The following is a 25,970-nucleotide window of genomic DNA, read 5'->3' as shown; positions in this document are numbered from 1 at the left end:
AAAATACTGCTACAATAGCTTTGGTTTTTAATTTCCTTCTAAAATACATAATCTATAAGGGCTCTTTAGAAATGAACTTCTACTTCAAAAATGGCCACTTATTATTTTCTTTCAGTGTTATCTCTCAGCATTACACAGCACTTTAATGAATAATTGTGAAACCACTAAAAGCACTTTAATCTTCCAACCTGTGACACAACACATAATATACTACTTCTAATCAACGGGAGCTTTCCCAGCACCTGGGACCCAGCGCAGTTTAATTCCCAGACAAGCCAGCGCTCAGATGAATGCTGCCCGCCTGGCAAACACAATAGGGATTGTACCAGGGGTCTCCAAAGCAAGGCGTGGGATTTGCTACATCCAGAGCTAACACACACAGCTCTGTTCTGGCAGCAGTAACCATCCGCATCTATCGGCGATGCACTGGCACGGGGTGGAGGCACAAGGGCTGAGCTCGTACCTGCTCAGCTACCAGTGAGTTACATTCTGGAACTCATGTATGCTTTAGAGTGGAGATAAAAAAAGTCACAATATAAAGTTGCATTTAGAAAAAAAAACACAACTGCATCTATTTAAGGTATATTAAGCAAATTGGGTTTTATATTTTAACCAAATTCATACTCTTACGTGAAGCCATGATCATGATTTTACACAAAAGGGCACCTAAGTCCCCAGCAAATATATGAATTACATTTGCAAACACAAAGCTTCATGCCAACTGAAACATGCAGAAATAGATTAGTAGCTTAATTAAGTAGACTCGGTACTCAAAACTTGGCCACTGCTACTTTGAGAAGCATCCTTTTTTAATATGTTTATATTTAATTAATTTAAACAACAAGAGGATTATTAGCAAAAACAAGACTAATGGCATTCAGCACACAGTGCCATGCCACAAACAGAAAGATAAACTTCTTGAGGTCCTTACACTAGAGGAGGTCAGAAAACAACAAAAATACCCACTAGCGAGGCAGACCTCAGTGGAGAGACCTCCAAAAACGATCGGATATAAAAGCAGCTTGCTGCTGCCCAAACTTTGGGTTAAGCAGACAGAAACAGGAGCTGCAAAGAACAAAGCAGGTGAAAAGGGTGTGTAGAGGCTGCTAGAGGGACAAAGATATTTTGTATTCACAAAACTACAATTGTGTAACTAGGGCCACGCTATTCTCAGAGCACCATTTTTCCCAGCAGCATGCGCTGCTCACTTTCTCCTGGGAAAAGATTATCTCCAAGTCTTCTGCGGTGCATCTTGTTCATACAAACAACGTCGTGTTGCCAGGGGACGCTGAACCAGAACCAGCCTCTCAGCTCTGCAGGGACAAGGCAGAGTGTGCGTGAATGGGTCCTACCTGTTCCAGTCTGGGATGACTACTCCAAGCACCAGCCTCACCCAGCCCAACCCTTCTGAGGAGCACAGCACTCCCGCTGCCTCCTTGGAAATCTAACTTGGATTTCCCACAGCATCTCTCTGGACCACGAGATGAGCCCATTCAAATGCTTTTAAAACAATATGCTGTAAGGCAGGTTTTTTTCTTAATCTCATAAAATTAATTGTATGCCTTAGAACTTCCATTATGAAGTATAATTTTGATCATTCAAATTCAAACGACGTTGTTTCTGTTTATATGGAGAAACCACGATGTTCGTAAATTATTATGCTATTCCCTTCAAAGTAGTAGTGATGCTTCTAACCACACTTTTTTTCTGGATATCCCATGAGTATCTATTCATTTATTTCCAGGTGGCAGGCTGCATTAACAACAGATGTTAGACAACATTAGATCTTGTACTCAATATGCCATATTGAGTACAGAATCTAATCAAATATCTCAACAGCTACGTTTTAAGAAACTGGAATCCAAATAAATATTCCTCCAGCTTGCACAACTCAAAACAGCATTACATTTAAGAGGCAGGCATGAAAAAATGGATGGAGGGAGAAGCAGGGCTGAGGCAAAAGGTGCCTGCACATTTATATGAGCAAGATCAAATATGACTGTGTTTTAATTTCAAAACATTTTCAGTTTCAGTGAGAAACCAATGTATTACAGCTGCTGATAGATCAGTTTGCTCCCCACCACCATCGACCTTTAAAGGCAGTTGTTGTTTTCAGCAGTTTTGCACTCATATGCCAGACAAGTATTCTCACCCAGGTTTATTTTGTATATACTCTCTATGTGAGCAGAAAAAAAAAAGGAAAAGGAAAAAGAACTATTCTGAAATATCCACCTAATACTTTTGGCTACTCTAGCTGCTATACAACTTCAAAAACAAATCACAAAATATGGACACAGCAGTAATACAGACACTTATTTAGTGGTTGCACATAATTACACCTACACTCGAAAGCCATTTCTGTTATGCTTGGTATGTCAAAGAACAAGGAGCTGCAGAGAGCTGATCCGTTCCTGTGAAGAGTTTTTGTAGGCAGCTGCCATTAAGAAAGAATAGCAGATTTATGGTATCATAAATATTCACTGTTCCCACATGACATTTGCATGACACTAGGTTCATCAGTCAAATGTTACGACCACCTTTCTGGAAGAATGAATGAGTGTAGCTGAGTATACACCCCCCTAGACTACCACACGTAATATGTACAGTATCAACATCGTTCTGAAAGGGTGAGTCTTTAAAAAAGATAAAACCACAGATGGTCTTATCTAGTGGCAAACCAGTTGCACCTTTCCTGCCTACCATCCAAGCTAACCACAGGTTACTGCCCTACTGATTGATGTCATGTTGTCACTCAGTCCCCTGTAAGTACTACTCACCATCTGTTTGTCAGCCATGTATTTGTAGATGGTCTTCCGTGTTAAGCACTCCCTCCTGAAAATATGCGATCACTCACTAACTCACAGAGCCCCACCACTGGAGTTGCGCTTCTACAGGAACTCTGAGCCACAGGAGACAGCCATCAGTGTGCAGGGCCTCTCAGCCTGGGGGAAGGCGAGAGCTAGCTATGGTAGGGTGCCACACACCAAGCAAGAAAACCAGTCACTACGGGAGTAATCGCTTGCACAAAGCTGAATCACAACCTCATGCAAAGAATTTGCACAGGAACGATGGCATGGGATGCTGTCTTGTCTGTCCAACAGTATGAACACAACTGCTCCATTACTGGAGTCTTCATTCATTTACCTCTTCCATTCATTCTTCAAATGGAAATGATTTCATCAAACTTCAACCCTCTGAATTATTTAGGAAAACAATTCTAGACAGAGCACTAGAGAGCAGCCTGCCAATATCTCTATCTCTGGCCATTCATCAGCCCTGTCAAGAGCTTGAGTTACATTGCCATGCTCCTCACAGCATGCTATTGAAGAGTAAACAAAATATAATTAACTTAACACAAAAAAAATCACCAATAACACCTCACTAAGTTTACATGGTTAAGTGGGATAAATGTGTGAATATATTTGGAGCTAACAGTGCCTTCACCTGAGGAAAAGTGTTCAGAAAGGTATGTGCCATCACAGCACTGCAAAATATGCCAAGCTACAATTGATAACATTTATATTTTTTCCTTATCAATGTGAGCTTATTGTTAACAGCTACTTTTTATGCTGCATAAGCTCAGAAGAAATATAGTAGATGCAAGAAAAAACCTGTTCCTGCTAATTTTACTGCTCACTGAAATACCACTTAAATAAACACTGTCTATCAGAGAAGCTTTCACATGTAAACAATAAAAAAAGTAATGATTAATAAAAACTGTACAAGGTTATGTGAGAAATGAAAACATTACAATACACTGAACTGACACCAGAAAATGGAATTAAGTCTTCCATCTTGGACAACCTACTATAACATACTTCAGTAATCTGCTTTATATAGAAAGGTCCTGATCCTGCATATAGTTTGTTTTACCTGTCACTGAATAAGTCAAGAATTTAGTCTTGCACTCAAATTACACATGTGCTTACATACACACACACCCCAACATTGTTTCTATGCCCAGTGCAATCAGTATTAAGCAATAAAATAAGGAATAAAGACTAATTTGGGACTAGGGGACTTTGCCCTTTGCCTAAGGATCTAAGAGCATCCCCCCTCCTTGCCCTCCACTCCGCACACACATCCATGCACGCACTTGGCTTTCTTATTCCTGGCATTAGTATTCCAGGGATACAAATACAAAACACCAGAAACCTGTAAACTGCAGCACTGCTTTAACAGCCAGAAGGGATGCTGACCCTCCTATCCAGCCCTCAGCTCACAAAAATGGCATGACTGTATTGTACTTTTAGTTGGGTAGTTCCCATTCACAGCTTTTGGGGAGGGAAGAGCGAGCTAAGGAAGAACCAGACCACTCTAAGGTACAAGTTAAAAGAAACTGAAAGCGGGTCTTAACAGAAGCCATTCAACAGCGACAGGAAAAGTGATGATGCAGAATACGCCTCATCCCTGCAATACAGCAGACCTCTGACTTTTCACCAGTTTCTACCGCAGACAAAGCCAAAAAAATTCTGAACAAGTTGGGCATAATTTGGGGATGCCAAACACAGCTCATCTATAGCCCAAAGAGGCTTCTGCAGAGAAATTAGCTGAAAGGTAGGAAAGAGGCCCTTTCTCTGCGCATGAAAACAAAAGTCTTACTGATCAATGACTGCTTCGGACTATTGCTTATTTTCCAGTAAGCCTCATTCCAAATGCAAAGCTTGTTCCACCAAAGACTCCTCCTATGGAACAGCAAAACTGATCATCAAAATGAAAGCAACTGTGGAACTGTATTTCTTCTGTTAAATACTGCATTTACTAGAAGTCATTTAATTTACCATTAAAAGGTTTTGCTAAATCATTTTTTCTTTAATTAGGGAAGTCCTAAAACTTGTTTTAGTTCAAGCATAATTTTTAAACTACTACCCTAGCACTTTATAGGCTGTTATGATATAGACGAGATTTATAATTTTTTAATTCAATAAAGATTAACAAAATAAATGTAGCAGCAGCTCTTCATTCCATGATATTTTCAGGTTTTAATTTACATTGAAAGACAATGAATAAAGTTATTAAGTAACATTTTTTTTATGTAGACTTTTACTGCTACTGTTTACCATAATAATAATGAAGATAAGTCTCTACAACCCCAAAATTCTACTGCTAGGAATTATATTTTCTCACTAAGGTTTTTGTAGTTTAATTGTCTTCATGTAACATTAATATTTGGTACTTGGATGCAATTAAGAATAGGGGAACCACTCTTAGAATACTATTCCAATCCATTAGGTGAATTTTCTAACTATGATATGAAAATTTTAACCTACTTAATTAGCACACTTAATTCTTCTGAGCCTAAGTGTACCTAAACTATGCTTTATGATGGCCCAAGGAAAAAAAAAAGAAACCACACCACATCAATTATGCCTCCACTCAATTGCACAACTATTTTAAAATGTGTGAACAGTTACAACAAAATTGAAAAATTACCATAATAGGCTTTTGACACTTCCCTGCTTAAGCAAAAATTAATTCTAACTCCCTGTTTTTATGCAAAGCCTTTATAATTTCTCTAATCTCGAGTTCCCATGAGAGAGAACACAATACTTTCAAGTACAAGAGTGTGAGGCTTGCCATCTTCTCTTTTTAGTTATGCAGTTCATTTGATGGAAGTCTAAACCACTAAGCCTCCCTTTGTGCTTAATATAAGCCATCCTCAGTGGAAATGCAAGTTAATTTAAGTAAAATGAAGTTTTAGGAAGAATGCATTCTCTTGCACAGAAAGCTTCACTAAAGCAAAGCTTTTTTAAATGCAGCATCTGTTTCCTGAATTGCTCTAGAACCTGTAATAAAAATAAACTAGAAAGAAGCAAAATTTTGAAAAGGTACTTTTACACATGAAACACCATAAACATAAAAACAGTCTAATGGAGTTACTTATTTAACATTTTACTGTATGTTTTTCAGTTTCATCTTGCATCGTGCATGAAGATGCTCTATCAATGCAATGAATTAGCGTGTTCTAAGCGTAAGACATTAAGCATCTTCTGTTTTATTAATGTTGAATAGTATTAAAACCTACTGCTTATGTTACAAAAGTAAATCAGCTACATACTTCCATACCCAGTAAGATGTGTGGATCACATACTAAATTCACAGAGTTATTTCATACATTTCTTTGCCCTCAACCACAGTTGAAATATTTGTACATTAGATACTATGCCACAGCAGCACATGGTGTATTATGATGCTTACAAACCTATTAAGGTCACAGAAAGCTTGTGCATATATTTAGTCTATACCCATGAGAGCCAGAGGTATATTATTTGCATACCATTATGCACTGAAAAGCTATTCAGTTATCCCCACTGGAGACAACTCACCACAGTGACCTAAATAGTATTCACTTTTCCAATATTTGAAGGAACAGCAAATAAATGGGACCCAGTACAGACAAATCCAAAAAGACTCAGAACATCGAAGAATCCAGGCTTATAACTGACAAACGCAAATGAATGCAGACCAGTGTATCACAAAAAATCTCATGGAAGCAAAGAATGATGAAAAAAGTGAATTATATGCTTAATAAAGGACTACAATGTTGAGAGTGAAAATGGCTGGAGAGATAATTTTAGTAAAAAAGCTCTGACATTAGCCAAGCTTATTATGACCACAAAGGACAGCAGAGAGTCTCAAGTCACAGAACTCGCTTAAAAATAACCTCCTTACATTTGCAGCGACAGTAGCAGTTTAATATCAGCTGCTCAAAACAAAGCGAGATGGCTATTGATATTTTATCTATAGCACAGTGCAACAATTCACATGATGCTGGCAATTGAGACCCCTGGGACATGTACATATCGCTTCTTCAATAACAGCTGTAATATCATCTACACTTTCTGTAATCATGTGCCTGTACTAACATGCTCTAATTGTCTTCCTCATTTATATTCCCCCCATAATTACAATATTTTGATTAAACACCTACCAGCTTCTACTCACTCCCTTTTCCTAGTCATCCTTCCTGATTTCAATATAACCACAAAGAAGGGAGAATATAAATAAAGTATCTAGGTACTCTGTGCAGAAAGTCAGCAGAGATTAATATAACGGTCCTTTACAGCCTTCCTCTGCAAATCAGAATCTCTCACTGTTAACCTTGTTTTGCTTTTTGCCCACATGCTATGTGAAGTTTCCTTTAAGCTGTAAGCATTTCTGAACCTGTCTCTGAACATAGCTATAGCACAAGAGAAACAGTAACCACAGTCTTAAAATCACAGTTGTGAGCAGGTTGAAAAGCACAACAAAAGGGGATCACGCACGATCAAATCCAAAGCCAAAATAAAGACATCAAAAGATCAATAGTGTGTATTGAAAGGTTTGTGCATACAGGATCGTCAAACACACGGCTGATTCAGCTGAAAAAAAGCAAAAATCATTTTTTTTAATATAAGAAATATAAGTTTTTAGAGTTCATGGTTATACAGCTACTACCGACCCTTCAAAAGCAGTTATTTGAAGTCCAGGTGAGTGAACCAAGAAGATCTACAGCACTCTATAGTCCGACATGTTACAGGCACTTCCTGAACCTCTTCCTTCACTATTTCATCTTAGATAGTGCTTATTAAAAAGAAACTATTACAGGAATCACCTCTTAAAGAAGCTGCAAATCCAACACGGCACCTCTAACAATTATAGCTACTATAGAGCCAGGGTCTCTTTTAATATATTTTTTAATAGTACATCTGACAGTTCTATATGCTGGTGGGTATGAAACTGATGTCTCATAATCCATGAAAGGGATGGTGTTACATTCACATATAACGCCTCATATTGCCAGCATTCTCAAGGGCAAACTGAGTACTCCCATGATATGCACAAAAGCCTTAAATTTATTTCCATTTCAACTTTCCAGAGTAATAATTATTTTCACTCCCTCTCACCTGTTCATGAGAAATCTAAACAAAAATTTTCAGGGAATATACATGCACTTTGTCAATGTTGGCTGATACCACCTATTCTAGTTGGCTTTAGAAATTCTGTAGTCACATACCCAGCCAGGCTGAAAAATGCCTGCCTTTTTTTTTTTTTAGCAGTAGTTTTCAGCTCACTGCTGTGGTTAATGAGCACATAACTCTTAACAGGAATGGGGGAGAGCAGAGTGTGGCCACTTGAGGGGCAACCCCTAGTTAAATTACTACAACTGATCTCCCACCCTGTGCCAAAGAAGAATGAAGATACAATGCAAATATTTAAATGTAAGGGTTTTCACAGGTCATGGAAAGAGAAATAAAGACATGACCTCAGAAAACTGAACAGTTTGGTGCGATACTTCTTTGTGCAAACTGGAGGATCTGTACAGCCTAAAATGGCCATTTTGAGAACACTGCATCAGTTGCATCCATTTCTGCTACTGCATCTCCCCGAAGAGGTGACTGTCTTTGAGGGATAGCATGGTCCTAGGGGTTACCATCACCCTGCAGGGTGCCGCTTCTATGAAGAAGTGATAAATCCACATTCCAAGACGTAACACCAGAGACTGCACCCTACTGATGCCCAGACAAGCTAATAAGGCACATGCACATCAAACAGAACATTTTGGTAACTGCTGAACTAACTGTTCTTAACAGAGCTGTGTAATAGGAAAAAAAAAAGATAATTCTTTTATTGTTTTTAAAATATACTTTGGTTTCATTTTAAAAAAATGCAAGGAAGGAGGTAAAGTTACATGTTTTAATGCATAAACAGCAAAGAAAGGACAGACCGTGCATGCAACATTTCTGGAAATAAAAAGTTCCCATCCTCCATCTCCAATGTCTCTGGGAAGCTGGAACAGACCATGGCAAAGTTTCCCCTTCTTGGCTTGCAGAAAACATTCAGTGTGGTATTTCTAGTTGGAAACAGTTAAAAACAAGAACCCCACAACTGACTGTTCAGGTTCCTCATGCAAGATACCTTTCAATGCATTTAGTTATTCAATCCATTGTATTCAGCTATAATTGGAAGAATTTAATACTACATTCAGTTCCCCTGTAATGCTTGGTCAGCAACAAAAAACACTGACGCTTCTTTTCTGGCTCTGCCGAGCAGTGTTGTGTGCATTCAAAAGAGTTCCCCATGCACGAATATTTCGGTAGTGTGTCCTTACAGAAATGGAAGTCCCTCATAATTACTGCTAAATTTTTAAGATTTGGGAGGCGCCATTTGAAAGAAAAATAATTCTAAGATACTTATCTTTATTGTGTCTTGAAGACTAAGAGCTTCCATCTAATATTTCAACTTAAAGAGATAAAGAAGCAGAACCTTCCCTGTGGTTGAGAAACAGCAAAATAATGATCCTGGATAGGCAGAGAGCAATCACCCCCAACAGTCCTTTAATAGGAAGACAGAAGAAAAGAGACTGCTTTACTAGGTCTCTGCTTCCAGAGGGTTTCCCTTATGCTCAGATGAAAAACATAACAAAACAAAAGCAGCTGTGCCTTGCCTGTAAAAACAGATCATCACTAATTTATGCTAACTTCACATCATTGTCTTCTGTGATCAGAAAGCACCGATGAGAAAAACAACAGCAAATTAAAAAAAATTAGTTTAAATCTTTTACAAAAATATTTTATGCTACACTCAAATACGCTCTAGTTCAGGAATGTTATGACTTTGTTTATGAGATTTCATTAGGGTAATGTGCTACTTAATTTCTGAATAAGACAAAAAAAGAGAGACAACCTTATTGTTTGTGTGGACTACCAGCTTACGTATGAGGGTGCTGAATACCATCACTGACTCTGTAGTAGTTCACTAGAAAAAATGCCTGAAAATGTTTCTGGTTTAATGTTTTGCCAGTAAAATATCTGTACCAGCTACAACCAAGTCAAGAATGTGTTTGGTGATTTCTTGGAGTGAGTCAGAGAAACAGAGGACTATTCCATTCTTAATTTATTATTTATAGAAAACAGTACTATCAAAATAATTAAGCACTCATTCTCTAGATTTAAAGGTACACATTGCATCCATTACATGACTCATACAAGTCACACAGCAAGACTCTGCTACTAGTAATTTTTTTAATCAACCTTAATATTAGAAGAAATATTAGGGAGTGAACTTCAAAGCACCTATACGCACCAAGCAGCATGCAGCGTGGGGAGGAGTATTGTAGTTGCTCTGTGACGTGTTTGGTTTGGTGGTTGGCAAAACCATGCGGTAGCAGCTTTTCACAGAAAGCTTGTTTTGCTCCTTTCAAGCGCAGAGTTTTCTACCAGGTAGCATTCAATTTAAAGGAAGCCAAAAGAATTTAAATAATTTCTAACTTACACAACAGTGAGAGAAATTAAATCCATGTACTGTATATAATTTAGGGAAAGAAGCAAGTTCTTATTTACTGGATAACATCCAGTCATGATTCCACTTGAGAACACTTCCATTAGAGTTATAAAATGCAGGCAAACCACCTCTAAGTTACACAATTCACAAAGATATATTTAATACACAAAAGAAAAGGAATTGCAAATAACAAAAAAAAAATCTTAGTAAAACACATTAATTTCTAAGTCCTATACATCCCAAGTGCCCTAGATGAAGAAAGGCTGGTTCAGCAGAAGGTGTAGAGCACACCTGGGTTTAGTTCTGCACATGAATATAGTCAGAATGCACGAGCCTCAAAAAGGACTTCAGGGCAGCTGGTGAGGAAGAGGATGTTGACAGATTTCCATGGCATGCATCAGAAGCAGCTTTTCTCACCTCCAGTCTGGAGTAGAAGAGACCCCCTTGAAGCGTGACAACTGCTATAGGGCTGCTACAAGGCAAGGGGCAAGGCACCAGTGTGAGCCCTGAATTTTAAAGTTATGCCTTCAGGACCTTATCAGCATGTGATGGGTTAATTTTCATATTGAGCACTTCACAAAGATCATAAGCCACGGAAAACCACTTTAATTTAATGTTTGTTAAAACATTTAAGTCTGAGAGCTAAAATTATTGTGTTATAGATAATCAAAAAATACTTCAAAAAAATCTATACAACATGATGTGTTCTATTTTCTTAATACTGCTTCAACAACTTCTGCTAAATGCTGCTAAAGAAAACCTCTCTCAATTAAATCAGCGTGAAACAAGAATAACATCAACAAATGCAATAAAGTAACACTCCTCTACTATGTGAGAATGAGGTCCCCAGACTGAATAAAAACTAATCTTCAAAGCAAAAGGATATTATTTGGGGGAGGCTCGTTACAGAAGCACAGAAGTTATGGAAACAAAGACCTTCTTGCAAGACTTAATACAGAACTGCAACTCTTACAGTCATCTTTGATGACCATCAGCCTGTCCATCTATAACTCTGGAGATCCCTCTCCCACCTTCTTTCTTCAATTTCTTATTTAATTTCCCGTATTGTGGACTGCAGTCAATATCCTCAGACTAGACTAAATGTGGCAACTCCCTAACGTCCTCTGAGTCTAAACTCAGCAAAACTAATGGTGCTCACGTGAGTTACTCAACTGGAATCTGGAAGAGACAGACATACTCAACAGGGTTAGCACGATCTCCCAGTAATCTCCTGAGATTACAAAAGGCATTTTCCACTAAGGCTTCTACAGAGGGGCTACAGAAACACATTGGTTAAAAACTCTACAAAACAAATAAACTTAACACATACCTCCAAAAGGAAACACAATCTAAGTTAATCAGAAATTATATCTAACATTCCCCCATACATTCCCCTACATGAGAAAACACCTAGGAACTCTTTATTTTTAAGTAAATGTGCAACTGTTAGCCATGTCAAATTTTAAGTAAATTGTGCAGTCGCCACTATGAGCTGGAAGTTAGTTTCCTGAAATACCATCCAGTTTTAACAGCTCGTTAATTTATCTGCTTAATATTTTACAATGGACTAAAGGAAGTATGCAAGTTGATAGTAGTCCAAATTTGCTGTTTCATTTTGTTTTCAATTATAACAACATCAGGAGATGTGGCATTTATCCACTGAAATGTGCCTTTCATCAATAAAACATTCTTCCATCAGTAAGACGTCTGTAACAATTTAAGTCTCTTCCATATCCTAAATCCCAGTTAGCCAAAATATATCAACACATAGTGACATTCAGAGCATGAGCACTGGCACTGAAGTTAGGTACTTTTATTAAAATACCTTGCTGAATTGGAAGGCCAGCACAGAATCACAGAATGTTAGGGATTGGAAGGGACCTCGAAAGATCATCTAGTCCAATCCCTCTGCCGGGGCAGGATTACCTAGACCGTATCACACAGGAACGCGTCCAGGCGGGTTTTGAATGTCTCCAGAGAAGGAGACTCCACAACCTCTCTGGGCAGCCTGTTCCAGTGTTCAGTCACCCTCACTGTAAAGAAGTTTTTCCTCATATTTATGTGGAACCTCCTGTGTTCCAGCTTGCACCCATTGCCCCTTGTCCTGTCAAGGGATGTCACTGAGAAGAGCCTTGCTCCATCCTCATGACAATGAATATACTTTACGATAAATGAAAACAATCTCCTCAAACGCAGTTTCTCCTGTTCTTTCACCAGACCTGTTTCAACTAAAGACAAGTGCAGAACTAAAGTACTCTCTCCTTTTTCTCTTTTTTTTTTTTGGCCTTACTATTCATAAACTTATTTTAAGTAGCAGCATTGTACGCACAGCTGTACACAAAGAACTTCATTAAAAAAGCTGTCTTATGTGGGTATTCCTCTGAAGGCTTAACTTGCCATTTTCAAAGTTTATATTAACGACTGCATTCCCTTACCAAGCACTAGTGGTTTTTTATTTCAGTTAAAAGCACATGTTATTCCTTTTTGTTTTTGAAAATGGAGAAAGCTACTTTATTTACAAATGTCTGATTTTGGTTTGTGTCTAAAAATTAGTGGCTTAAATGTTAGTATTTGTTTTCATTCTGCTATTTATTTTCATTTCTTCACATTTGCCTTTTTAATTAACCATGGTCTAATGCATTAAATATAACACATTTCTGAGAATTGGAACGGTGAACTTTATAGGGTTGTTATTCTTTTGTTTTTATACTGCTATAACAATAAATAATTACTAGTGCCATAAAGTTTAAGATCAATTCCAAAGTCAGATTCTGGGTCTCCTTTCATTAAATAGTTTAGGATGTACAAAGTCTGAAATTTTCTTGTGGAATAATCAGATTAGAAATCAAAAAGTGATTTCTGTTCATTAGTATAATGTTTTTTAAAATACCAGAGATGAAGTACTGAAGAGAATGTTAGAAATGAGATGTAAATGCCCCAGAAAAACATGTAGACTTTTACTAGTGTTCAGGAGAATAAATTTACAGTGAAATCTGGATAGAATTAGTGGCCATGTTGGCTACTAACTATAATTAAAATGTACTTTGCCATTATATTGATTTAGGATACCTGTCTACCATTGTGAAGTTTTAATATATATTTACGCTAGACACATACATTACTGATGCCTTTATTTCTGCCTAGAGGTAAACAAAACATGGGTTAACATGAGAGAACAACAACAAAGGCCCATACTAAACACAGGATTACCCATTTGGATAAAGCACCATAACACCACAAATACTCTTCACTGTTTTTACTCGTGCTATTTTTTATTTCTTATAATTTCTTTCTTTTTTCTTAAAGTAAAAAATATTTGTTCATATAAACTTAACATGGCCCTTGCACTACATGTCCCATTTGTCCCAGGTCTCTCAGAAATGACACATTATAATCTTTGCAGTGCTAACTCACCAGGACACTGGTGCAGAGAACACTTAGCTGATTACAGCTCCTTGAGGCTCAAAAAGAGCATCACAATCACACAAAACCAGGGCATGATGCCCAACAGCCTGACATAACAGCTAAAGAACGGTCATTTTGTTCTGTTTCTCTACATCAAAGACATTTGCAGTTACGTTGGGTCTCTTTTGCTGGCTTCTGTGGACCACAGCTCTATACTACCGGTAAATTTGTTACAGCAAACAGATAAGAGTACATAAAAAACAGATTTTTGCCTTTCCACACTGCAATATTCTATTGCAGTATAACACACAGGAGCCAAATGGGCCCTCCGTGGTTATTACCCATCTAATGTTGTAAAAATATTACTATGACATTTCGTCTGGTCGACCATCTTAAAGGTTAATTCTGTTTCCTATTTGAGATTTTCCTCTAGGTGAGCCATTCCATGCAGTTTCTATTTACTGATTCCAAACAACCCCCAAACTGTTTCATTGCTCGCTCTCACTGTTAAGAACATATTGACTGGCTGCCTGCTCTGCTGTTTAATTCATTTATGCTGAGAGTCAAGCATGAAGACAGAATTTTAAATGTGACATTTGCAGGCTGTTGGGTCATTTGAAGCTCTGACAACACCAGGGAGTTCCTGACATACAAACTGGTCCTGATTTCCAATCTTCCATGTTCTGAACACATCAGAGATTCTTCCCGAAGGTGCAGATTTCAGCCAAAAGTTTTAAAATCCCTTGTGTTTACATCTCGCAGAAAAGACCTGTACACTTCAAAGTTTTAAAATAAAGCTTATGTTTCATTTAAGGCAAAACCAGCACTGCCTGCAGCGTGTGACTCAACTGCCTAAAAACATTGATTGACAAAGGTATTCAGAAAGATCTACAATAATAATTAATAGTAATAGGATTTTGTAAGCAACTTCAACATTTAGTGGACTTTTATTTGTTCCTGTTGATCTTCAAGCGTTCAAAAACAGCCCAGCCTGAAACCACAGCTTTATCTCACATTGTCTTTCTGGCTATTGCTACCCTGACCAACATGAAGTCCCAGCTTTCAGGTTGGAAGTTTTCTTTATGTCAGGGCAGTGAATGGACTGTACCATTTTGTCTCCCAAGATGAACTGTCATTATCTTCCCCAACTTTCAGGTCAATTTTTCAAGGTATACCTGATTACCTGAAAGATTCCATACTGCCAAGGTACCATTAGGAAAACAGTAATCTGACCTATTCAGTCCTGACTTAGGAAAACTATAGTTGCCTGTCTCTGAAGGAGGACTCACATCTACAAAGTTAAAAAATAATCATTTTTTGGAGAAAATTCCAAACGACTACAACAGAGTAGGTGTTTTTGCTTTCTTTAAAGCATCACCAAGAAGGGAGATGCTAAGTCTCAATATTCATGTTTTACAGTACATCACAAGTTTTATGTATGTTACTTGGCCATGAATGTTTCCACAAAATAGGCAGAGCCCATTGTGGCTAATAGTGAAGAATGAGAATACATGTGAATGCAGGCTGGGCGTCTACTCTACCAGCAGGACAGACTGAGAATCAGACCTTGAACTTTGAGAAAAGAGCAAGACGGGAGTATAGAATCTTCTGCACAGAAAAGATCTCTTCCTCCTCCTTGCCATAAATTGGAAAAAAAAAAAGACAGACATGCTATAATAAAAACTGTAGCCTGCTATTCAATGCCAGCTCAGATGTCCACATCATCATCCCTCATTTGTTTACCTAAATCAATGGAAGAGTATTGATTTTAAATAAAGACATAGTTATAAGGCACAATCCAGGCAAAATCTCAATCTCTGTTTTTTTTTTTTACTGTGCAAAACAAAAAGCAAACAAAAACCTGTGTGCAAAACAGAAAGTATGATGACACTGCTATAGTTAGAAATAGATTTAGTGCTAACACCTCATTTGGAACTGTATTAGGAAGCAAGATTGTTTTCCCTACTCAACTTGTCATGACAATTATTCCACAATAATGATTCTATATTTTGGCTGCTTTTTCAGGAAGGGGAATATGATTTAAGTCAAGATGCAAATTCGAAGAAATTAATGGCTTTTTTCCTTTTATATCAGTAGACATACAACAATTTTAACAGCAACCGCTGAAGTGTCAACTGTGTCATACAGCAAGCATCTTTTCATTGCCATGTTCAGAATAAGATTTTTATAATTTAATAGTTGTCATCTGAACAAGAGTATGTTGTTTTTACATACTTCCAGCATAAGGACATTGATTCTGTATGACCTAGAAAAGCAGTTTAAGTATTATAGATGTTGTTTATTCTCAAAGAAAACTCTTAAAATAGAAAGACATACCTGGTGTATTATCTGAGCTACAGGAAGTTGTTCAGCATATTTTAGCGGTTCTGTTGCCAGCTCATCTTTTGGAAGCCTGGGAAGAAGTGAAGTTAATATTTATCAAAGTTAGTACAATGTTTACCGAGCTAAATTACTGAAATTTAAGAGTTTCAGGTACACTACTTTCAAAAGTGTAGTATCTGGGAGATTACTTTGCTTGAGATGAAGAAAAAGTGTATTTTAAGACCTTAATTGAATATATTTCTTACAAAGTTGAGTGAAAGAATAAATTCATAGTAAACAGAAATGTGTGTAACACCGTGGATTTTTTTCCCTGACCAAAGCCCAGAAAACACAAATTTAGCAGCAGAAACATAAGAAAACCTTTAAATTTAATTTTAGACAAACAACACGTTGGTGAAAGCTGGACTGAAATCCACACAGAAAAGAAGTCCTATGCATTTACAAATTCAGCACTGTTAACAATATGAGTTTCTTCACTCAATCCTGCCAACATAATTCAAATATGACCATCTCAAAAGGCAAGAGGGATTATTCACCGTTTTTAATTTTTGCTCCAAGTGCACATCAGTGTTCATCTGTGGTAGAAGCTCGACACCGCAAACATTTGTGCACTTGCCAGCACAGTAGTGTGTACTACTGGTTTCAAATAAGCCAAAGAACTAGCGTGAACAAAAAGAATATAATACTTCACAAAGAAAACGTATCATACCCCTTTAAACTTCGAATAAACTGTAGTTGCAACTGAAAATTCAGAATCCATAAGCAGTCTCTTAAAAGAATATTTAAAAGATAGTAAATTAATATGAAGCATGTTTTAAACCCTTCAACCATACATGCTTTCTTCTACTAGAACTGCACAGCATGTGCTACATTTTCAAAGTATCATTAAAGGTTTTCATCAGTCATTCCTCAACCTTTCTGAAGAGTTCTGAATATAGGAATTTGAGTAATATGACAAGAAATGAAAGGGGGATAAAAAAAAGATCCCTATGAAAACAAGGCATTTCTATAAAGTTAAAGCAGAATTACTTCCAGACAAAAACTGTGGCCAAGACATTATTTTCCAAGTTCAAATTACTACCTTAGACCCATTCTAGTCAAAAATGATACATGCTTGCTGGGTTAATTTACCTGCAGACTGGCTGCCAAGTAAGAGCCAGAAACTACAGGCTGAGACTCTGCACTGGGAGTCAACGGGCTGTGGAAAAGACAGGACAATAAATGCACATCTCTTCCCTTTTCCATTTCTGAATTTCTATTGGTTTGGAATGCTTTTAAGCTCCAAATAAGTGCCTGAATACCCAGACATTTGTCATGAACAGAGTATGAGAAAGTATGTAAGTCCTACTGTATAATAAATTTAAAAGCAGAGAACAAAAGAAATGTGGTGATATCTCAAAGATCGTAGCGACAGTCTGTCTAGAACTGTTTAATGTGCTTAAGAAAAATTAAGTAAGCAAGCTCTGAACTACTGAAGCTGGCCTCCTGAAAGACCTCATTTACTTATATGGTTTTTAGAGGTTTTGGACTGTTACGGCAATGATGAGTTTGTACTCACAACACGAAACGTACTGCTGTTATAGTCCAATACAACCACCAGAGCTTAGAGTGGGCTCACAACTCCACTGCAGTGTGTAGAAGGAACCTTTCCACTCATTTCCTTTCTACTTTCTATCATTCGTGGAGTCCTGACTGGCAAACATACCACTGTCTATTTAGCTGCCCACAGTCAGTGTGAATTTCAGATGACTTCTGTTCTACTGGGAGCATGCTAGCTGACACATCTTGATTTACGGATACCAGCTACCTAAACCCATTTCTTACCCATAGTTCTAGATAGGAAACCACTGTACACAGAACAAAATATTCATTAACATCTTGAACATTTATCTCCATAGTCTTTACAGGGACACTGCAAACCTGGAAAAAAAAGCCAGTATCTCAAATCCCAAAATTAAATACTTGAAGCTGCAAGTAACAGCTACAATTACTATAATGTGAATGTTAGCAGAAAAAAAGAAAAAGGCTTGTCTGTTCTATCAAGGACTTTGTACATTTGGCAACGTTTTCTGTCTAGACAGAGTCAGCATTCCCTTGCATAGTCAAACACCTTCCTTGTCAAATGCAGAAAAAAAGACCTTTCTTCAAATGTCAAAGGATTAAAAAAGATAGAGAAAAATTATCAAGATAATTTTGAGCTTTAGGAAGCTTTACTAAAAAAACAGGGAGGGAAGAATAGTATAAACAGGTACTTTAAAGCAATTAGATTTAAATTTAAATTAGGCTGATAGGAGCCTTTCAACATCAAGACAGACTAGTTTTTATTTTTTTCTAATTTACTTTCAGAAAAAAAAATCAATTGAACATTGATTCAATTTTATATGATGTATTTTATATATATACATTTTATATATATAAAACTATAAGATATAGATTAGATAGGTACATGTTATAATATATACACATACATGTATCTGCATATATGTACCCACACTATATGTATACACACATGCACACTGGTATTTTGGAAGAAAAGTTCAGAACTGTTATCTCAAAATTTTTGCTTAAATGCTATAAACTTCTTGTATATGTACTCAGTGATGTACTAGCTGTCAAGTCCACAAAAGAGTCTTGATTCTTCTCTCCTGCAAATAAGCCTTCTCAACTGGATGAGCATGTATCTCAATCTTTTATATTAAACTGCATAAATTAAAGCGTGGAATCTCAAAACTCTTGACAAAAAAGCTGTATGAAATATTGCCCAACTATATCCTCTACCTGGAGCAAGTCATTAACTTGAGCTAGCAGGTATGATAAAGCAATGTGTCAATAAACTTTGGGCATTTGAGGCTACTAAATAAAGTGCAAGAATAACTCACAGTAAATGATCTTTGCAAATTTGACAATAATAGTGTAGTCATCATTATTACAATACTGCAGTGCTATCATTGAAAGCCATTGCATGGCATTTTCTCAAGTGAAAGAACATACCACCTCTTCCTAGTACCATACACTCAGATCCGTCTAACAAAAATTAACTGTGAAAAGGATATGCAGATTATTCAGCCAACCTAAAACATAAGCAAGTTCTTACTGCCCATGACTGATTTTTTTTTGCCTAAATTCATAAGCATATATATGCCTTCATAAAGGTTTTCCTGAACGCTTTGTTCCCAGCTCTTTTCTGTTCTTTGATCAACTATCAGAATATTTCAACACATATTTTTCCAAGGTTATTCTCATCCACTTCTACTCATGGTTCTGACATAGAGTCAGATCTGAACTTCTATCATATTCACTGCTCATAGCTATTTACACATTGGAAAATTAAAGCATCTAACACTAGTGACATTCTTTTTAGCTAAAAAAGGGAATTACCCCTAGAAGTTATGTTGTATTTTAAGCAAATAAAAGTAAAATCTTCATGAGAAAAAACACATTTTTTCTTGATTTATCTTTTTAATTTTCCTATCAAGTGATGATACCTGTGACAGAAATGGAACTTTATGACAAGGGTACCTTCCAGGTCTCAGTTTTCAAGTACTTATATACAGTCAGTTTGGAAAAATGTTTCAAAGTGCTTCAAAATGTCCATCACACAAAGTTCTACCAGTATAACCATGTCAGTTAGCAATACCACTTTCAGTATTCATTTTAACAGATGTAAGCAATATAAACTCATTTGAAGTGAATTATATTACTATAAAGGCTCCATAGATCTCGTTTTCATTTCTCAGAGCAAGCACCAGTTTACTGGTCTAAACATTTGTATAACAGGTATAAGGCAACTTCCTCTAATTTTCTTTTTGCTTCTTTTATCTTACCAACGAAACCTGTTATACAGTCATTCTTCCTAACAAAGGTGAAAACTGGATAATGCAACAAAAAATTGCTATCCTATAAGCAGCACAAAGGATGAAACACTGCATACGAAAGGCTTCTATGAAACAGCATCCATCATGAAAACTCCAAGAACAGGAGTAAAGGCAAGACTTGTGTGTCCTTAGAAAAGGTCAGAAACAGCTATTGGAGCCTAAAATCCCCTGCAAGTGGGCACAGAGGCTGTATTTTAAATAGTCTTTTAAATAAGAACCGAGACAGCTCGCTGTCAGTAAGATCAAGAACATGACGTAGCTCACAACTATATGGCTGAATTCTTTCCCCCAAAGCAGGGGCTGCATCCAAAACTGGCTACTCTAGGCACACTTTATGTGCGAACCACACACAAACATTGTCCAGGAGAGTGCCAGCTGGCATGAGCCAAAACAGTGTCAGGGATCGTGCTAACAATTAAACATCACGTACAACTGCAACACAGTACATCAGTCTGTCTCATTTACAAGCCCAGAAGTAGCCTCATATTCTGTCTTTAAGAGAGAAATACATGGGTTAGCTTGGTCAGTTTTGCAAGTGGATCAAAGAAAAGCCACAATCAGGGCAGTTAGTACTGAGAAACAAACTTGTTGCAAAACTGCTACTTCATTTTACACTAGTCTTAAGATTAGTAGCCCACTAACATTGGGCATCCTAGACTGGCAGAATTACCTGTAGGAGGCAATCCTCTTCTAAAAAGCATAAGGGATAGGAAGGTCATGACTAGAGAGGAGAAAAAGGTCAATACAGAAGAGGCTGTTCTGTTCTACTTCCTCCTCTTTTGCAGGGGGGAGGAAGAGAACAGGTCAGGAGAAAGATCATGTTCCTTACAATCATCCTCACCTTGCCTCTCCCTTTCACAGAGGGATGCAAGTAAATTAGTTAGTACTCTCCTTCCAGAGATAATTTCCTGATGCCCGGGGTGGGATTCACTTTTGCTCAAAACCAGCCATGTCAGGAAAAAAAACAAAATACAACAAAAAAAATCTCAGTTGATGGAATTTGTGCTCAAATCACCTGTGGCAATTTGAGGCTGTAACTTCACTGTTTAGTTCACTTATATTTGATACTTAAACCTTTATCAAATTAAGGACTAATTTGTTGTAATAAAAATTTCCTTGTATATTTAATTTCTTTCAAAACAATTCTATTACAAAAACAAAAGTCATTTTTCATGAATTAATTTTCCAGCAAGAAATGGTCCTTTCTGTCTCAATTGAGCATGACAGCAGAGCGCTGCCAATGGTGCCAAAGCAATCTAACACAGTGGCGTATCAGCACATACAGCATCATGCCTGACAGCTGGTAATGCAAAGCATAAGGAGATCTTGATTTTCAGGGAGAAGACCAGAAAGAAACATAAAATCAGAAGAGAAGTGAGAAGAAGTAAGAGATAGCAGAAGAGGAGGATCTCAAGAAAATTCAATTTAAAAGTTATTTTTATACTGCCACTGTGACTGCTCTTAGATGAAGGAAAGTAAGCATGAAACAGAGACTGTGGAAAGTGAATCTAAATCCAGCAAAATGTGTCAAGATATTTAGTGAAAAAATCTTACTTGTTATTTATATTTCCATGCTTGGTCTTATGGGAAAAATCCTGAGAGAGTCAACGTGTGCTAAAGAAAAATAAATCCCTACCATCAAGAGGTGGCACATTTTGCCTCAAGTGCTAATCCAGCCTACGGTCTACTACACAGAATAGCTACAGTGCCTTTAGGGCAGAGATGTATTTTCTCTCATGCAAGTATTACAAAAACACAGGAAAAGAAGAGCAGCATGTGATCACTAACTGGTTTGCTCATGGCAGAAATGGGCTGTTAAGACAATTCAAGAGAGAAAAAAGTCTAGGTAATAGGACAAGCCATAAAACCTGGCTCTCTGGGCAAATACAAACATTCACTAATTATATGAGGCAATAGCACTAAAGCCAATATTTCTTCCTTCCTATACAGTCTCTAGATTTGATGGTTTGGACAGCTCACACATTCTTTCATGCACATGACCCATGCATAGGTAATACTGCACCTCTTTGAAACTATTGTTCCTTGATAGTAAGTCCTAATATATAACCACCTTTCTTGGAAACTACACAAAAATCAAAGTCAGAGTGTGAACAGGGTAAAGAAGAGGGTATCACAGACAAAAATGCATTATGGAAAAAGGGATTTGGGGATTACCTTCTTTATTTGCTGTAGGTGTCCAAGACTCGTACTGCTCCTAAAGTGAAGCCTGGTTTGTCTGACAGATAACTTCTGAACAGTATGAATGAAAATACTGGAACGGATTGTCCCACTTCCAGAAGTGGCTCAAAAGCAGAGAAACTGCAACTGATTGGACAGTCAGCATGTGACCAAAGGGTGAACATAAGACAGCAGTGGCCTAAATCGAGACACCTCAGACTGAAAGGTTGAAATTATTAACCTAAACCTGTGTATATCACTGATAGCTTTACTGACTGTAAATACATGAACACGCTTGCATCTGGCAATAAAAAGAAAACAAAACGCCAGAGCTTTATGTACCACATCAGAAAAAGTTATTAGGTTTCCTATTAAAGAGAAACTGAGATGGGCTATGTCGGGTTTGAGTGAATAGTTTTTAAAATTGGCCATTGAGAAATTTATCTACCATGTCCATACGATGGAAGATTACAAATTAGACCTTGGATTAACGCCAGGTACTTGATCTATCTGCTAAATTCTATCTTCACACATATTTAAGAATAAGGTATGTTTAAACAACAGAAGCACTAACGTACATGGAAAATGCCAGAGCTTAAAAAGATGAGATCATGGTTAACTCTGCTCTTCCCCAAAACATGTGCTAATCAATCCTTTTCCCATCTTTGTAAGGGAATGCAAGATTTGCCTATAAGCATGTTTACCACATGGATAGCCACAAAGAAGAGAAGCAAACACTCAAGACTATGACCATTCCAGGGAACTTCCTCACAACGTCTCCTTCATGGCATCAGTTTCTTCAGTTAAAGGGTCAAAAGAAGTTTTTTGGCTACTTAAGAAAGCACTCAGTGTACGCTTCGTTGCTGTAATCTTTGCTCAGGTGAGTGTGGATGTCCCCCTCTAAAAACCTGATATACCTTATAATGCAAACAATTTCATTCACTACCATAGTACTGAGCTTTGGTAAGCTGGACAGCTGGCAGCTTACCTTGGGTGACCTTGCAGGGCTGTCTAGCAGAATGCTACTGTGCATCTTTTCCAGTTCATTGCTGTGGAGTCTGAAAGTCATGTCTTTGAATAGGTAAGTGATTAGTGCATATTCAAAGATGAGGAGAGGAGGGAGCTATGTCTACAGTGGAAATATGCAGGCCCTTCACAAGTACAGCCAAGCACACCAAGATTCATTTGTCCATGAATGCTGTGACCTCCAGTTCATAATGCCTGTAGAGTCTAATGCAGCAGGTGGCATACTATGAAAGATGGCTTAAAAAGAAGATTGCACAAAAATGAACAATACAATATGGAGATAAAGGAAAAAAAACTAATTGAAGGCAAAAATGATCTTTGATGCAATGAAAAACTAAATCAATGTTAGACACAATCAGTTTCATAATTATCTGAAGAAGGAAGCTACTGACTTGCATTGAAAAGAAAAAATATTTTATTTTGTTGTGCTGGCCTTTACAGAGAGATATTCCTGTAAAATAAAGCAGCAAAGCATCTTACGGTTTAGAAATGCAAAATACCTTCTGTAATCTGTTCATTTCTTTTCAAATAAACGTGAAAGATTTTGACCCAAACTAGTCATACAGACTTACTCCTGGAGTTTAAAAAAAATACCTTAAGTCTCTGAATGCACAGTGATTTCTGTTGGACTTGATCGTAAACAGGTCTGCAGGTGTTCCCAGAGTCTGCCAGACACACTGAGTTATAATCTGTTGCTTCATAAACTGAGTAAAACTAGACTGTAACAAATGTTTCCTTTGTCTTTCCATGATCCACACATAATTTCTTATCTAAAGAATTTCAGGTGATTCACCTTTGTCAAGCCACATATTCTTAAACCATCCCAAGATCCTAAAAAGAGGTAACAGAAGTCTACAGTGTGTTTTAATACAGGTTGACCGATATTGTCTCTCTGCTCTTTTCTAGCCAATGACTTTTGTCAAAATATGTTTAATCACTGAATGGACTCTCTGTTCTTCCTGCTCCTATTTTTATACTTAGGCAAGACACAAGAAAGGAATTAAAAAGAATATTAGCTTAAGTAAGCAGAACTGACTTTGCTGCTACTGGAAAACACATGACCTATAGGGCTTCATTTTGTTATCTCAAATATTCCACATTTTAGGTAAATTAGAAAATCTCTTTTGAATTAATTTAAACTTCAACATGATGATGCTGCTGAAGCACAAAATGCTAATCAAAAATTGGAGATAAAAAGACCAGCTAAGTTTCTCCTCTGTCACTGAAAATCACCATTTGAGTCCACAGCTACAACAAGGTACTCATTGCTTAATGTTAATTCATTCTCACAGCAGGCAGGGTTGGGGCAGGGGGTGGGGAGAACAAGTGCCTCCATCAAATTTCCCAAACTCAGGGCATGTTTATATAGACAAGCCCAGCAATATCAGAGGACCTTCCTCTGATGGTCCAAACCAGTCAGAAAAGAACATCGCCCACCCAGCTGAGCAAATGTTCAATCTAGTCTGAAATGTGCATGTGCTATATCTAGTAACTGAGGCTGCAAATTTCTCCCTTGGACCTGGTCCTTCCTAATTGCATGGGAAAACGTTTAAAAACCCACAGGTTATTATCACCCTATGACTGGTAGCTTGGAAACCCGTGACTGAATTTCACAGTAATCTCAAAGAAAAAAGACCAAATCCTCTCCTGCCACCATATCACACTTTAAATACTACTACCAGTACGTTAGAATTATGCTTTCAGCTGGATAAAAGCAAGCTTGTTCATTTTTCATAACTGAAACTTTATCAGCAGTGCCTAATCTTTACGTAGACCAAATCAATACCACCTGAGTGCACAGAAAGTCAGAAAAATCAGCAGGAAGATGTTTTTAAAACAAAGAATTAACATGGGAATGTGCCAGGATAGCAATTCCACTATTTAGTGGCCACAATTAGTCTTTACAGCGAAGCTCATATTTTGTTCAATACCACTCTTTCTTCCTGCATATGTTCAAATTAAACAATATATCTGTATTTGTTTATATTGTTACACTTTTCAGCAAGCACCTTCTAAAAACCCTGTAATACACACATTTTAAGTCCCAGCATTTCTACACTATGGTACATATTTCTATTTTTTCAGTTCATGAGTCACGTAATGTACCATCCAGCTATAATTTCTCATGAGACTGCTTAGTTCCCTACAAGAATCTGTCAAAGTAGCAGGGGCAACGTCTGTTCTCTGCCCAACACCATCCTCAGACCTTTTACCCTTCCCCCTCCATTTCAAGCTTCCTACTTTACTTTTTTTGCCCCTTTACTCCAATTAATCAATGCAGATAACTACACAGAATTACAGAAATGTTGTTCCTAAGGGACTTCGGAGATCACAGAATCACAGAATCATAGAATGTTAGGGATTGGAAGGGACCTCGAAAGATCATCTAGTCCAATCCCCCTGCCGGGGCAGGATTGCCTAGACCATATCACACAGGAACGCGTCCAGGCGGGTTTTGAATGTCTCCAGAGAAGGAGACTCCACAACCTCTCTGGGCAGCCTGTTCCAGTGTTCAGTCACCCTCACCGTAAAGAAGTTTTTCCTCAAATTTAAGTGGAACCTCCTGTGTTCCAGCTTGCACCCATTGCCCCTTGTCCTGTCAAGGGATGTCACTGAGAAGAGCCTGGCTCCATCCTCATGACACTTGCCCTTTACATATTTATAAACATTGATGAGGTCACCCCTCAGTCTCCTCTTCTCTAAGCTAAAGAGACCCAGCTCCCTCAGCCTCTCCTCATAAGGGAGATGTCCCACCCCCTTAATCATTTTCGTGGCTCTGCGCTGGACTCTCTCTAGCAGTTCCCTGTCCTTCTTGAACTGAGGGGCCCAGAACTGGACACAATACTCCAGATGCGGCCTCAGCAGGGCAGAGTAGAGGGG

At 37.7% G+C, this 25,970-nt stretch overlaps 1 protein-coding gene across 2 annotated transcripts in view; it reads right to left on the bottom strand.

Annotated features, from left to right (window-relative positions):
* The window catches only part of PIGK (phosphatidylinositol glycan anchor biosynthesis class K), a 72,360-nt gene that overhangs the window by 7,488 nt on the left and 38,902 nt on the right, over window positions 1-25,970 (bottom strand). For both annotated transcript variants that reach the window (XM_068406666.1, XM_068406667.1), the window contains exon 10: window positions 16,006-16,081. In XM_068406666.1, coding sequence (XP_068262767.1) covers window positions 16,006-16,081 — 76 coding nt within the window. The remainder of the gene's footprint in view (window positions 1-16,005; window positions 16,082-25,970) is intronic.

This window comes from Nyctibius grandis, chromosome 8 (genome assembly GCF_013368605.1).
Source record: "Nyctibius grandis isolate bNycGra1 chromosome 8, bNycGra1.pri, whole genome shotgun sequence".
Classification (NCBI taxonomy): Eukaryota; Metazoa; Chordata; class Aves; order Nyctibiiformes; family Nyctibiidae; genus Nyctibius; species Nyctibius grandis.
This window is presented reverse-complemented; position numbering and strand designations above follow the sequence as displayed.